A 15,808-nucleotide genomic window follows, 5' to 3' on the forward strand; every position below is an offset into this window, starting at 1 on the left:
AGTCCCTCAACCTAAAAGTTGTGTTGTGTCTAGCTCTAACCAGGCCCCAGACTAATTCTATGGGGTTCAACTCTCAATCTTAGGACATAAAATCTAGCCTTCTCTACTAAAACCTAATCATCATACTCATTTTTCAGTGACTTAGCTACTTGAAGAGGTTCCACTTTGACTGCCCAGATGCTACTCGTAATTTAAAAAATGACTCTACGCTCAGATTTGGTGCAATATTTGCCATACGAAATGGTCTCTTATTATAAAATGTAATAAATAGGTTTACAATATGAATATAATATTCTTGATTTTATTTATTTAAGTTAGAAGATAATGAAATAGGAAGTATTGGTTAAACAACGCTGCAGAGCCCATAGCCAATCAGAATGCGTCTTTAAAATTGCTTCAAAAGTTTTCCTCTTTTTTTTTTCTCATCTACTTCCTGTGTACTGCACTTGGAGGTTAAAGCATCGAGTCGGTCTCTTTCTGAAGTTTGAACTAGTATGAACAAAGAGCGCCATTCATTTGTGTAGGTAACGATTTGTATCGTATAAAGATTAGTTTCTTATTGAAATTAATTTAGTGTTACATTTCTTTCAAACATTTAGTGCATAATGAGGCCCGGTTCAAGAAGATCTGAAGGTTGGAACTATTTCAGAAAAACTACAAACTTACAAGTGCACTTGAAAAGACTTCACCCAACTTTGGTTTTACAACTGTGTAATAGGCCTACAGAATCTGCTTATTTTGATAATGTGGATGGTATGCTACTAGTAGTACATTAGAATTAAACACCCAACAGTCACAGTAGTTCATCTGAGGTAAACCTTGAATCTGCTCTTTGTCCCAAATAAATCCCAAGCCACAGGCTCCAGCACCACAATTATTCTTTCCCCTCCTGCAAAATGCCGTTTTCCTTGTTTATGGAGGACGATCCGCTGTCCAAACTCAATGAAAAAGCAAATACCCTACTTTTTGCCGATGACTGCAAGATATTGCAAGTTATAAATCTCATTGTCCGCCTCTGTGGTGTAGTGGTTCGCGTGATTAGCTGCCACCCCCGGAGGTCCGGGTTCGATTCCCGGTTCTGCCACGAAATTTGAAAAGTGGTACGAGGGCTGGAATGGGGTCCACTCAGCCTCGGGAGGTCAACTGAGTAGAGGTGGGTTCGATTCCCTCCTAAGCCATCCTGGAAGTGGTTTTCCGTGGTTTCCCACTTCTCCTCCAGGCAAATGCCGAGATGGTACCTAACTTAAGGCCACGGCCGCTTCCTTCCCTGTTCCTTGCCTATCCCTCCAATCTTCCCATTCCTGCACAAGGCCCCTGTTCAGCATAGCAGGCGAGGCCGCCTGGGCGAGGTACTGGTCATTCTCCCCAGTTGTATCCCCAACCCAGAGTCTGAAGCTCCAGGACACTGCCCATGAGGCGGTAGAGGTGGGATCCCTCGCTGAGTCCGAGGGAAAAACTGAACCTGGAGGATAAACAGATTAAGAAGAAGAAGAAGAAGAAGAAGATACAGTAGAGTCTCGTTCAACCGACCTTCGCTTATCCGACACTGGAAGGCTTAATTTGAACTTTAGGTGGATGCAATTCTGGGACACGGGGTGTGGAGGGTGCAACTGTGGCAGTCATGCGGTAGGATTGTTCAATGTAGTATTGGTTGGGTGCAGATGTTATAGTTTTCATATCCTCTGTGAGTGTGGCGAGTAAACGTAAGAAAGTGATTGTTTCTGTGGAAGACAAGTAGAGTGGGTTAAAGAGACTGGACAAAGGGGAAACTCTCCAAAAAAATGGCTTCAGATTATGGCGTTGGACGTGTTACAGTGGGAGACTGGAAACATACGAGGGAATAAATTGAAAAGTGGTGCTCTACCAGAGCAAGAAGTGATGCACTATTTCTTTGGTTCACTAAAAACCAGGAAAAGGGCTTGTCAATATCTGGCCCCATTCTGCAAGAAATGGCAGTGTATATCCAGAAGGAGTTTAATATAGGGACCCTAATTTTACTGCCAGTGCTGGGTGGCTTGATCGATGGAAAAAACGGTACGGCATTGAGGAGCTTAATATATGTGGAGAAAAACTGTCAGCTAAATCCAATGAGGTTGTGAAATTTCAAAGACAATTTCAAGAAATAATTCTTGCTTCATGTTTGTGGGTATGGTTAATGTTTGTGGGTTACTGTAGTCACGTCCTAGTTCGTGAACCATGGGCAACGGCTGAGTGGCCTAGTAAGTGGTCCTGAGAGTCGGGATACCAGTTGCTATGGAATGGGAGTGGGCATCTCGGACATATTCTGAGTCGTGGCCCTCCTTGTGCTCAGGCGGCTAGGACTATACAATTCACCGGTGGTCCATAACCCGTTAGAGGAGAGATCCTCACTTGGACTATGTGCAAGTAGGGCAGCATCCTGCTTCATGAATTTACCGAGCTCAGAACACTTTAAGCAAGCCTCGGACCTATGGGAGTAATGGAGTCCCACTCCCATTTGACAGGCGAGGGACTCCTTGGAAACAACTTGGCGAACGAAATGGAATTCGATGGGGAGCTATCAACATTAATGGGGCTTATGGAAGAAAGAAGGTAGAACTGGCTGAGTCAGCAAAGAGGATGCATCTGGATGTGCTAGGAGTAAGTGATATTCGGGTAAGGGGAGATAAGGAGGAAGAGATAGGAGATTATAAAGTGTACTTGACGGGTGTTAGAAAGAGAAGGGCAGAGTCTGGGGTAGGGCTCTTTATCAGGAATACCATTGCACGCAACATAGTTTCTGTTAGGCACGTAAATGAGCGAATGATGTGGGTAGATTTGTCAGTGGGAGGAATTAGGACAAGAATTGTGTCTGTGTATTCACCATGTGAGGGTGCAGATGAGGATGAAGTTGACAAGTTTTATGAAGCATTGAGTGACATTGTGGTCAGGGTCAACAGCAAGGATAGAATAGTGCTAATGGGCGATTTCAATGCGAGAGTTGGGAATAGAACTGAAGGATACGAAAGGGTGATTGGTAAATGTGGGGAAGATATGGAAGCTAATGGGAATGGGAAGCGTTTGCTGGACTTCTGTGCTAGTATGGGTTTAGCTGTTACGAATACATTCTTCAAGCATAAGGCTATTCACCGCTACACATGGGAGGCTAGGGGTACCAGATCCATAATAGACTATATCTTAACCGACTTTGAATTCAGGAAATCTTTTAGGAATGTACGAGTTTTTCGGGGATTTTTCGATGATACAGACCACTATCTGATCTGTAGTGAACTAAGTATCTCTAGGCCTAGGGTAGAGAAAGTGAAATCTGTCTGCAAACGAATAAGGGTAGAAAATCTCCAGGACGAGGAAATTAGACAGAAGTACATGGATATGATTAGCGAGAAGTTTCGAACAGTAGACAGTAAGCAGGTTCAGGATATAGAAAGTGAATGGGTGGCATACAGGGATGCTGTAGTAGAAACAGCAAAGGAATGCCTAGGAACAACTGTGTGTAAAGATGTGAAAAGGCGAACATCTTGGTGGAATGATGAAGTGAGAGCAGCCTGTAAACGTAAAAAGAAGGCTTATCAGAAATGGCTCCAAACAAGGGCCGAGGCAGACAGGGATTTGTACGTAGATGAAAGAAACAGAGCGAAACAAATAGTTGATGAATCCAAAAAGAAGTCATGGGAAGATTTTGGTAATAACCTGGAAAGGCTAGGTCAAGCAGCAGGGAAACCTTTCTGGACAGTAATAAAGAATCTTAGGAAGGGAGGGAAAAAGGAAATGAACAGTGTTTTGAGTAATTCAGGTGAACTCATAATAGATCCCAGGGAATCACTGGAGAGGTGGAGGGAATATTTTGAACATCTTCTCAATGTAAAAGGAAATCATCATGGTGGTGTTGCAAACAGCCAAGCTCATGGGGAGGAGGAAAATGATGTTGGTGAAATTATGCTTGAGGAAGTGGAAAGGATAGTAAATAAACTACATTGTCATAAGGCAGCAGGAATAGATGAAATTAGACCTGAAATGGTGAAGTATAGTGGGAAGGCAGGGATGAAATGGCTTCATAGAGTAGTAAAATTAGCGTGGAGTGTTGGTAAGGTACCTTCAGATTGGACAAAATCAGTAATTGCACCTATCTATAAGCAAGGGAACAGGAAGGATTGCAATAACTATCGAGGTATCTCATTGATTAGTATACCAGGCAAAGTATTCACTGGCATCTTGGAAGGGAGGGTGCGATCAGTCGTTGAGAGGAAGTTGGATGAAAACCAGTGTGGTTTCAGACCACAGAGAGGCTGTCAGGATCAGATTTTCAGTATGCGCCAGGTAATTGAAAAATGCTACGAGAGGAATAGGCAGTTGTGTTTATGTTTCGTAGATCTAGAGAAAGCATATGACAGGGTACCGAGGGAAAAGATGTTCGCTATACTGGGGGACTATGGAATTAAAGGTAGATTATTGAAATCAATCAAAGGCATTTATGTTGACAATTGGGCTTCAGTGAGAATTGATGGTAGAATGAGTTCTTGGTTCAGGGTACTTACAGGAGTTAGACAAGGCTGTAATCTTTCACCTTTGCTGTTTGTAGTTTACATGGATCATATGCTGAAAGGTTTAAAATGGCAGGGAGGGATTCAGTTAGGTGGAAATGTAGTAAATAGTTTGGCCTATGCTGACGACTTGGTCTTAATGGCAGACTGTGCCGAAAGCCTGCAGTCTAATATCTTGGAACTTGAAAATAGGTGCAATGAGTATGGTATGAAAATTAGCCTCCCGAAGACTAAATTGATGTCAGTAGGTAAGAAATTCAACAGAATTGAATGTCAGATCGGTGATACAAAGCTAGAACAGGTCGATCATTTCAAGTATTTAGGTTGTGTTTTTTCCCAGGATGGTAATATAGTAAGCGAGATTGAATCAAGGTGTAGTAAAGCTAATGCAGTGAGCTCGCAGTTGCGATCAGCAGTATTCTGTAAGAAGGAAGTCAGCTCCCAGACGAAACTATCTTTACATCGGTCTGTTTTCAGACCAACTTTGCTTTACGGGAGCGAAAGCTGGGTGGACTCAGGATATCTTATTCATAAGTTAGAAGTAACAGACATGAAAGTAGCAAGAATGATTGCTGGTACAAACAGGTGGGAACAATGGCAGGAGGGCACTCGGAATGAGGAGATAAAGGCTAATTTAGGAATGAACTCGATGGATGAAGCTGTACGCATAAACCGGCTTCGGTGGTGGGGTCATGTGAGGCGAATGGAGGAGGATAGGTTACCTAGGAGAATAATGGACTCTGTTATGGAGGGTAAGAGAAGTAGAGGGAGACCAAGACGACGATGGTTAGACTCTGTTTCTAACGATTTAATGATAAGAGGTATAGAACTAAATGAGGCCACAACACTAGTTGCAAATCGAGGATTGTGGCGACGTTTAGTAAATTCTCAGAGGCTTGCAGACTGAACGCTGAAAGGCATAACAGTCTATAATGATAATGTATGTAATGTATGTATGTATGTATTCTTGCTGAAGGATTAATCGGTGATCAGATTTTTAATTGTGATGAGACTGGGCTCAATTTCAAGATGCTGACATCAAAACTCTTGCAGCCCAAGCTAAGACGTCTGCACCTGGCTACAGGCGTAGTAAAAGATGCTGACATCAAAACTCTTGCAGCCCAAGCACCTGGCTACAGGCGTAGTAAGAAAAGAGTACTGTATCTACTGTACAATTGACTTGATAAGTCAATAGATAGAGTCCCGTAATACAGTATGGCCTTCCTGTTTGTTTTAGTTCATTTTCAAAGTTATTCTCTATTATCCGACATTTTCGGTGATCCGACGTACTCCAGGTCCCGTTTAAGTCGGATAATCGAGACTCTTCTGTAAATCTCATTCCGTATTGACGGTTATCACTTTACAAATGAAGATATTGATAAAATCCTCCTTATCAATACAAATCAAGTCATCTGTTAGATGAAGCAAAGTTTATACATGTTTCAGCCTAATCTCAAGGCCATCTTCAGTATGAGAACAGTAATTACATAATACACAAACAAATTAAAAATCGTAATGAAGTGAAGTGACAGTGATCATGATTAGTGAATTAAAAACATATTGAGGTACAAAGTCCTCTCGTCTAATACTGTAGATCATTCTTGAATTGTCAAATAAAACTTGCTGACTGTTAAAATGAAAACACTGTGCTGAGGAGTGTAGTGAAACCATCAATACTATGGATTAAAACGTGTGTAACATTTGTAAATAAAAATTGTCGCCTCGAATGGAGATGACCTTGTCAGCCTCAAGTCACATTAACAATTAAGCCTGTGAGTAAGATGAGAAGACTTTGTACCTCAATATGTTTTTAATTCACTTATCATGATCACTGTCACTTCACTTCATTACGATTTTTAATTTGTTTGTGTATTATGTAAGATGACAGAACATATTTTAAGACACCCAGGACTTGTTCAGTTGGTTTTTGAAGGAAGTGTAGGTGGCAAGAACGGTAGGGGTAGGCCAAGGTATGAATATGACAAGCAGATTAGAACAGATGTAGGATGCAATAGTTATGTAGAAATGAAAAGGTTAGCACAGGATAGGGTGGCATGGAGGCTGCATCAAACCAGTCTATGGACTGATGACTCAAACAACAACACCACATTATGTAATTACTGTTCTGCTACTGAAGATGGCCTTGAGATTAGGCTGAAACATGTATAGACTTTGCTTCATCTAACAGATGACTTGATTTGTATTGATAAGGAGGATTTTATAAATACCTTCATTTGTAAAGTGACTGCAAGATATTTAAGGAGATCATGAATCCAGCAGATGCAGCTCTTCTACAGTCCTCGCTGAATGTCCTCTCGAACTGGTGCCATTCTTGGAAACCATCCCCAATCCACAAAAATGCAGCCACACGACCATCTCCCCTGCCGACAAGCCCATCGCTGAAGTTATGCAACAGCGAGACTCAGGTGTAATAGTCGATACAAAATTACAATTCAAGAACCACGCAGAAACATATACAACCAAGGCTATGAAATTACTAGGCATTCTCTACGGTTTCACAGAAATTTCTGATCCCACTGCTCTTCGTCACTTCTTCACGATCATTCAACCTCTCTTGAACTACTACTCTCTGATTTGGACAACAGCCTCCCCCTCCAGTATTAACCAGTTAGAGCAGTGTCCTTCTTTGCTGCAATTGTTAGGAACAGAAACCTGTCTACACAGCAGGTATTAAGGGCAATAAATGTGTCACCACTGCACATCAGGTGACAAGTACAGTAGCTGACCTGAGTTTCCTCCACGGGATCTTAAATGGGCATTACCGCTCGGAACATCTTGTCTTGCTCTTCTCTCTCCGCGTTCCTTCCCGCTCCACCAGAATCAAAGACCTTCTCCACATTCCCCATACTCAGCACTCAATACTTCGATATTTCCTAATCCGCTGCCCAACTCTCTTTAAAACTATTAATGAGAGAAGAGCGTGATATAGCATCAAATAAAAGTATATTCGAGAGGGGGTGCAAATAGTCTCTTAAGTATAAGTTGATGTGAAGTGGTTAAAGCACTATCTTGACCCATGACAACTTGGCTATGAACATGTACATTATCATGGTTTTCGATTTGGACAGTTGATATTAATACGCTGTGCACCCGCTCTTGTCGTCTTTAGTTGTTTGTTATATTTTATGCTGAAAGTTTAAATAATAATGTTATATGTTTTACGTCCCACTAACTACTCTTTTACGGGTTTTCGGAGACGCCGAGGTGCCAGAATTTAGTCCCGCAGGAGTTCTTTTACGTGCCAGTAAATCTACCGACAGGAGGCTGACGTATTTGAGCACCTTCAAATACCACCGGACTGAGCCAGGATCGAACCTGCCAAGTTGGGGTCAGAAGGCCAGCGCCTTAACCGTCTGAGCCACTCAGCCTGGCGATGCTGAAAGTTTACACTTGTTGATTAGTCTGTTAACAGTACAAGTGTAGCTGTATCTTGTGCTTCGTGAATAAATAAAATAAATAAAAATCAATAAGATTGTGTTTAAGAACCTATCTTCCTCCCGTCTGAGAGAAGCATTTGAATACATAATAATGTAGGATTCGAGAACTTGGTTTTGATTCTTAAATGTTCTCGGATGCATAATAATCGATTCTGGAAAGTATTTGATTGTGCCCATCATTAAGCATGCTTCGGTGATTGGAATTTCCAAGTCCAAAGCCTCCTGTTTGGTGGTTAATTTGTGGCTGATTTGTTGCCATGTTCAGTAGGACATTTACTCAAGTAGCATGCATGTTACTTTTTTATTAAAAGGTGTAATATGTATGACTAGCATTTTTGAATCGAAATTAAAGAAGTAACAGAGGAAATAATCTTTCCAAAACACAGGAATTCAAATGATTACCTACTAAGCTAAAGAGCTGGTGATATTTCTGAAGGTTAACCTTCCTACCTAGTAGTTGACACAGTGAGATGTGCGTGTAAGCGCAGATGAATGCTGAACCACAGGGATATTTCACATTTTTAAAAATCCCACGTGCATTGGCTAGAATTCAAACCACGGCCACCTGGAGAGAAAGCTTTTAGTGGTGTTGCCGTTTTCAATCTGTGTATTCAGCAGTCCAATAAGGAAGTTATCTCATGTATGAATTTAAGCCAAATTTAAAAGAAGACAACCTTGGAAGAAGATTATAACACAAGCAAGATTGTTAATTGTTACTGAGCACAATTTAATGTAGGTGTTATAACATTTTATATAATTTTCATAATGAATGAGCGATAAAAATGAAATCTTAACTATGCCATTGGTAAACAAAATAATTATGCACCAGCATGGAAGGACAATTAACTTCCAATCAGGATGCTCTGTCACTATATGTTACTACATTAACACTATAAAAATTACAAAAACAAAAATACTTACTTGAAGAATTTGTCAAACATCCGATCATATATTTGCTTGGGGCCAGTACCATACAGCTTTAGCACTTCTTCCCTTTCAGGACAATACGAATACAGAGCTCGGAATTGGCAGCCTGCATCTCTGAACAGAATGAGGAAGTGTTTACTCTCGGATCGTCCGATTTCTTCAAGCACACGTCTCTTTGCTTCCTTGTTGACAACACCAGGGAACACACAATACTCTACAGCATTCAACATGATGCCACGATTTGATTTGGTGGCTGGCTGTTTGTACAGTCGGGGACCTACGAGAGAGAGAAAAGACACTGTAATCATAAAAGTTTTAAAATAATAACTTTGGTCAGAAAACAAATGTTTACATCACAGATTCTTCAATGAGGAGGTTGTGTTCACTACATACAGTACGTGCCCTAGAGATGTTCAGTACAGGTGCTGGCAGTGCTGTGGGTCAATTTATGAACATTTTATACGCTAAATAAACTTTCAGCTTATTAGATCGAGTTGTGTAGTACCATATAGCATTAACACCCCAGCTACTTCCCGCAAGTGTTCAGATATGTCACTTTATTTGGACCGTGGCAGAAGAAGAGACAAATCACATCACATTTAGTTTTCTCCAACATTATGTCATTCCTTCTTTCATGTCTGCCTCATCTTATTCTTCAAGTGATCATCCCTTTAAGATTTTTTTCTCATTTTTAATAACCATCTTCACAATTTTCCTGTCGATACGGAGCGATGACCATGTGGTTTTACATCTTACGACGATCATCACACAAAACATCACCAGTTAACATTACTGAAGAATATTTCCACGTTAGCGATGCTCGGCGTTGATATGGACTAACCAACACATTCTATTATCATAGTCGGTACGGCAAAACTGTATAGGGCATAAATGATCGGAATTTGTATCCTCTATAAACAGACGTTACATCCAGAGACTAAATGGAATGCACCCACCAGATTTTGTACTCTCTGGTTTGAGAACAGATTGTTTTGAAAAAAGAAAAGGTGTAAATCAAGTTTAAAGTTTTGCGGAAAACAAAAAAAGCCAACACATGTGAAACTATCAGACGAATTCCATTTTATTGGGTGGATTTTCGGGTTCAACATAACATTAGTGGCGACTGCGACAGGATGTGAACAAAGCAGTAATGTGAAATGGATAACCTGACTAAATCGAGAAACCCAATACGTGCGATGTTCACGAAAACACGATGCGGTGATGGCGGAAACAGACCCAAATAAGGTAAGATTGCATTTTACTAAACTAGAACGACTAGAAAATGAACTGAACTATGCCGATGAGAAAATATTAGAAGTGCTTCTCGACGACAGTGATAAAGAACAACACACAAAGGAATACGGTAAAGTGAATGAATATCGTGATAAAGTAGATGAAGCGCGTCAGAGAATGGAGTGTGTTGTATTAACACAATGTACAAATGAAGGAAATCAAATATCGAGTGATGGTTTTTTAGGTTTCTCACAGAAAAAACTCAAACTACTGAAAATTGAACTTCGAAAACTTTCCAGAGGATTTAGGGACTGGTTAGGGTTTTGAAGCCAGTTCCATTGAATTCATGACGGCTCAGACTTAGAAAAAGATAAATTTCAATATCTGATCCAATGTACTGTTGACGGAAGCAGAGCTAGGGAGATGGTAACCAGTTTCCCTCCAACAGCAAAAAATTATGATAGTGCAGTTCAGTGTCTTAAAAGTAGATTTGGAAAAGAAGAATTTATAACAAATTTTAATGCGCACAATGTGCAAAATTTGCATATTACATCAAGTAAATTACAATTCATTGAAGGAGAACTTTGTTCAGAGCAAAATTGATTGATTCAGAGAGACCGTTCTCTTCTTGCACTTCATTACGTGATATGTATCACACTGTTCATTGCACAATACACATACACACTCCTGGCTGGCCCGGTGGTAGGATTTCTTGGCACAGATACGGTGATGAAAGCCGTGTATTGCAAAGCGTGTCACCAAATGTCTCAACTCATATTCCTCTTTCATCCAATCCTTATTTATCAGTGCATCTGTACTGTAAAAGCTTTCCTCGATCGAGTCCCTTTTCTCTCGTAGTTCTCGTAACAGTTCCTCGTATGCCGGAGTTTGCTTTAGAGGCATTTGTAGTCTTAAATCCTCTATCAAGAAGGATTCCCATGCTAAAACATATACGTACCAGGATCGGGTGAATTTAGATGCCCCTAGGACCCTCTTAAGGTTTCATGCTTTCCAGTTCTCGTAGCTGTTTACATGTTAGATACTCTCATATTACTTTTAATCCGTATGTAAGCGTTGGTAGCACTTTGACTTGGAAAAGTTTCATGGTCGTCTCCAGTGACATTCTTTGCAGATGTCTGATTTCACTTATGCTTCTAAGTGCAGCAGCTAATCTCTTCTTTAAGTGTACTGAGAAGGTTGTCCCGGAGACTTGTAATGTCCTAGATATGTGAACTGGTTTTTCGGTGTTAATGTACGTCCCCCACATACAATGTAGTCCCCCTTCGATAAGCGTCCTCCTCTCCTGAATACCATTAATTCTGTCTTCTTTAGATTCATCCTTACCTCGTTGTCATCTGCCCATTGTGTGATAAGCTCCATTCCGTTTTGCAAATCTTTTATGTTATCAACGGCTAGTGCCATATCATCCACATATATGTATATGAAGATTACATACTTCTTCCTGTGGGCTTGTGTTCTTTCTTGTATGTCCTTTAGCAAACAGCTCGCCGCTATCAGGGTGGATTACATAAATTTACCAACATAGAACAAGACCTGACCATCATAAAAAAGTTAAAAAAGGGCAGCTTAATGAACACATATGAAGACCTGTACATTCATCTAGACCAACTTGTAAAGAAAAATGATAACCTTAATGAGGCTGTAGAATATAAGAATCCATTATATTATCAAATTCTAGTATATTTGAAAATGCTTGAGAAGGATCACGAAAAAAGAATTGGAATTTCTCCACCTACATATAGCCCTACAACTTGTTCCTCCTCAGTTGAAGCTATAGGTGACAGCAAGGAAGTTCTTGACACACCTATATCCCCCACTCCTCCACCACCTCAGGTGCAAGAGCAAGGAAGATTGCATCATCAATATTACACCCGGCGCAAAACTGTGAAAGAATGACAGGAGTTACTGTTCCAAAGGAAAGCAGGCTTAATAAGATTTGACAACTAGGACTTAGTTATATTTTCATCTACATTAATAATAAGAGCCACACTGTGATATCAGGATTTCTTCGTTTCGATAATTACTTATAAATTGTATAATTTTTAATTTATAAATTGATCTTTTTTCATGAATTATTAAGAAAAGAATATTTATTAGGACAATTTCTCTATGGAATATTGTACAAGTGTTTCCTTGACGACTGCTTTCTATTGTAGAAATAATTTATATATTTTCTCTTGAGTTATTTGTTTGTTTTAATCTTGTCAATCTTATGTTAATTTTAAGGACACTTCCTCTAAAGCATTACTTTGTCAATTTTATATATTTTTCATCTAAACAGTGTTATGTGGCTGAAGATGTTGATAATATACGAAACATGTACCACTTTTGACCATTAAAAATTGCCTTAAGCAATAATTGTATCGACTAGGTGGAAAATAAATTAAATACTTAATTGTGAATCAGGGTGGATCTCGCTTTCTGGAATCCAAATTGTTCATCAGGTAACAGTGGTTCCATCAGGTTACTTATTTTATGTGCTAATAGTTTGGCGAGTATTTTAAATGCCACCGACTGCAGGGCTATACCTCTGTAGGATTCTGGTTTGCTCGTGTCCCCTTGTCCTTTATATAGCATCTTTATGACTGCCTTCCACCATGCATTAGGTATGTTACCGGATTCCACGCACTTGTTCATTAGCATTGTCCACATTGGTACTAGGTAGGGAAATGTATTCCCAGTGCCTTGTTTACCTTGCTTGTCGAGATGGCCTTTCTCACTTCCTCACTTGTGAAGATTGGAGTTCTTTTTATCACTCTCCTCTCCTCTAACTTCGGTCTGGTTTCCTTAAGGGCTAGCGCACCTCTCATATGATTCTCCCAGGTCTCCATGGGTATGTCTGCTGGAAATCGCAGCTGCTGTGGTCTAAGGGCCTTATAAGGGTTCTTCTCAGCGTCCTTTACAAGCTTTTTGTCTTCCTTTGCCCTAAATTCCTGCCTTTTCAGCTTTAGTAGCGCCTTGAATTTCTTCCTCGCTGTCTGGAAGCATTCCAGGTGTCTTTTGTTTATTGTTCTCCTAGCTATGTACATTTTTTCTAGTGTAATTCGCCTTTCAATGTAACACTCCTTGTCGAACCATTTTCGCGTTTTCTGGTGTCCTCCCTTGCTGCTTTCCTTCTTCGATGAATTTCGTTATTCCTGCTATGGCCTCGTCCAGATTTCGCTCGCTGATATCTTGTAGTATGCGTGGTATCTTACCAGTGTTCTCCTGGAGCATATGTGGGTCCAACCTTCTCTGTATCCTTCGTGTTTTTATTTGTTTATTCATGTCTGTGTTGGTCTTGAATGTCGTTCTTACTGGTATATATTTCCTGATTAACGCTGCCTCATTTCTTATTAGGACGTTATGTTCCAATGCATCAAAGCCTCTAATGAGTGTGAGGTCTATGGCGCTTCCTCCGTTGTGGCGTATGTATGTGAGTGCCTTTATGTCGTTCACTAACGTGAGCCCTTCCCCTAGCAGATAGTCCAATACTATTTCCAGTTTGTTATTTGCTTTGTACAACACAAATAACTCGCTTAACACAACACATAGAGGATGGGTTTGAGAAGGGCCAGATCACTGGAGTGGCATTTATTGATCTCTCATCAGCTTATGATACAGTCCAACACCGCATAATGCTTCACAAGATCTATAGCTTGACCCTGGACTTTGGTTTCACGAGAATAATTGCCACCTTATTGCATACCGAAGATTCTACGTTGAATTTCAAGGAAGTCAGAGCCGTTGGAGGACCCAAAGGAATGGTTTACCCCAAGGGAGTGTATTGTCACCAATACTCTTCAACATTTCTACAAATGATCAGCCCAGACCTCATGCAACCAGAAGTTTCATATATGCCGACGACCTCGCTTTAACGGTATGGACAAGCGATTTTGAAGAAGCAGAACAAATGCTTACAGGAGCTCTAGAAACCTTTTCTGACTACTACTACAACAAGAACCACCTAAAGCCAAACCCACAAAAGACTCAGGTCAGTGCTTTCCATCAGGGAGGTATTAAAGACAATGGGGTGGTACATAGTGCCTTATTTAAAATTTCTCTTTGACTATGTCATAAATAATAGTGTAATACCAAAGGAATGGAAGGAATCTATAATAATACCAATTTATAAAGGAAAGGGTGATAAAAGGAAACCAGAGAACTACAGAACAATCAGCATGACCAGTATAGTTTGTAAAATACTGAAGAGTTTAATATCAAAGTACATCAGAGGGATATGTGATGATAAAAATTGGTTCATGAGGAGCCAGTATGGATTTAGAAAGAAATTTTCTTGTGAGGCACAACTGGTGGGATTTCAGCAGGACATATCAGATCAATTGGATTCAGGAGGTCAGTTAGATTGCATAGCCATAGATCTTTCCAAAGCCTTTGATAGAGTGGAACATGGAATATTATTAAAGAAATTGGAGGGAATAGGATTGGACGTAAGGGTTACACGTTGGATAAAAACGTTTCTAAATTCAAGGGTTCAGAGAGTCAAAGTAGGAAATAATGTATCTCAGGAAGAGAAAGTCTGGAAGGGAATTGCACAGGGTAGTATAATAGGTCCGTTACTTTTCTTAATATATGCAAATGATTTAGGGAACAATTATAACATCAAAAATAAGATTGTATGCAGATGACATAATTGTTTATAGGGAAATAAACAACATTGAGGATTGTTCAGAATTACAAAGGGATCTTGCAAGTATCCAACAATGGGTTGAAGAAAATAATATGAAGGTTAATGGAGGCAAATCAACTGTTACAACTTTTACAAACAGGAGCTTTAAAACTGAATTTGAATATACTTTGGATGAGGTAGTTATCCCAAAAGATGGCAAGTGCAAATACTTAGGTGTGAGATTTGAAAGTAATTTGCACTGGAAGGGTCATGTTGATGATATGGTTGGGAAAGCATACAGATCGTTACATGTCATAATGAGGCTACTTAAAGGATGCAACAAAGAATTAAAAGAAAAAAGTTACTTGAGCATGGTTCGTCCATTATTGGAATATGCAAACAGTGTTTGGGATCCTCACCAAGAATACCTAATAAAAGAAACAGATAGTGTGCAGAGGAAAGCAGCAAGATTTGTAACAGGGGATTTCAGGAGAAAGAGTAGTGTATCAGAAATGTTAAAGGAACTTGGGTGGGAAACTTTAAGTAAGAGAAGGGAGAAAACTAGACTTATAGGATTATATAGAGCCTATACAAGAGAAGAAGCATGGGGAGATATCCATGAGAGGCTTCAGTTGGAAAATAATTATTTTGGCAGGACTGACCACAAATATAAAATTAGAAGGAATTTTAGCAGAAGCGATTGGGGGAAATTTTCATTCATTGGGAAGGGTGTGAAGGAGTGGAACAGTTTAGGGGTACTGTTTGATCCTTTTCCAAAATCTGTACAGATATTCAAGAAGGGAATAAACAGCAACAGAGGAAATAAATTAAGTGTTAGAGGGCATTCGACCAGTGCAGGTTATTGTAAATAAAAAAATGTGTGTGAATAAATTAATTCCATCCCCTGGTCTAAGGAGTTTGGACAGCCAAAGTAGGGGACTGCCTGTAGCGGTGAAGTACAGTGGGGACTTCGAGGGCCCTGGGACCGCTACGGTAGCTGTGAATGCCCTTCAGGAACTCTGAAAAGTGGTGGCAAAAGG

At 40.1% G+C, this 15,808-nt stretch overlaps 1 protein-coding gene across 1 annotated transcript in view; it reads right to left on the bottom strand.

Annotated features, from left to right (window-relative positions):
- The window catches only part of Patronin (calmodulin-regulated spectrin-associated protein patronin), a 760,252-nt gene that overhangs the window by 13,106 nt on the left and 731,338 nt on the right, over nt 1-15,808 (bottom strand). Inside the window, exon 24 of the mRNA XM_067151814.2 lies at nt 8,900-9,182. Coding sequence (XP_067007915.2) covers nt 8,900-9,182 — 283 coding nt within the window. The remainder of the gene's footprint in view (nt 1-8,899; nt 9,183-15,808) is intronic.

Source organism: Anabrus simplex, chromosome 7 (assembly GCF_040414725.1).
Source record: "Anabrus simplex isolate iqAnaSimp1 chromosome 7, ASM4041472v1, whole genome shotgun sequence".
Classification (NCBI taxonomy): domain Eukaryota; kingdom Metazoa; phylum Arthropoda; class Insecta; order Orthoptera; family Tettigoniidae; genus Anabrus; species Anabrus simplex.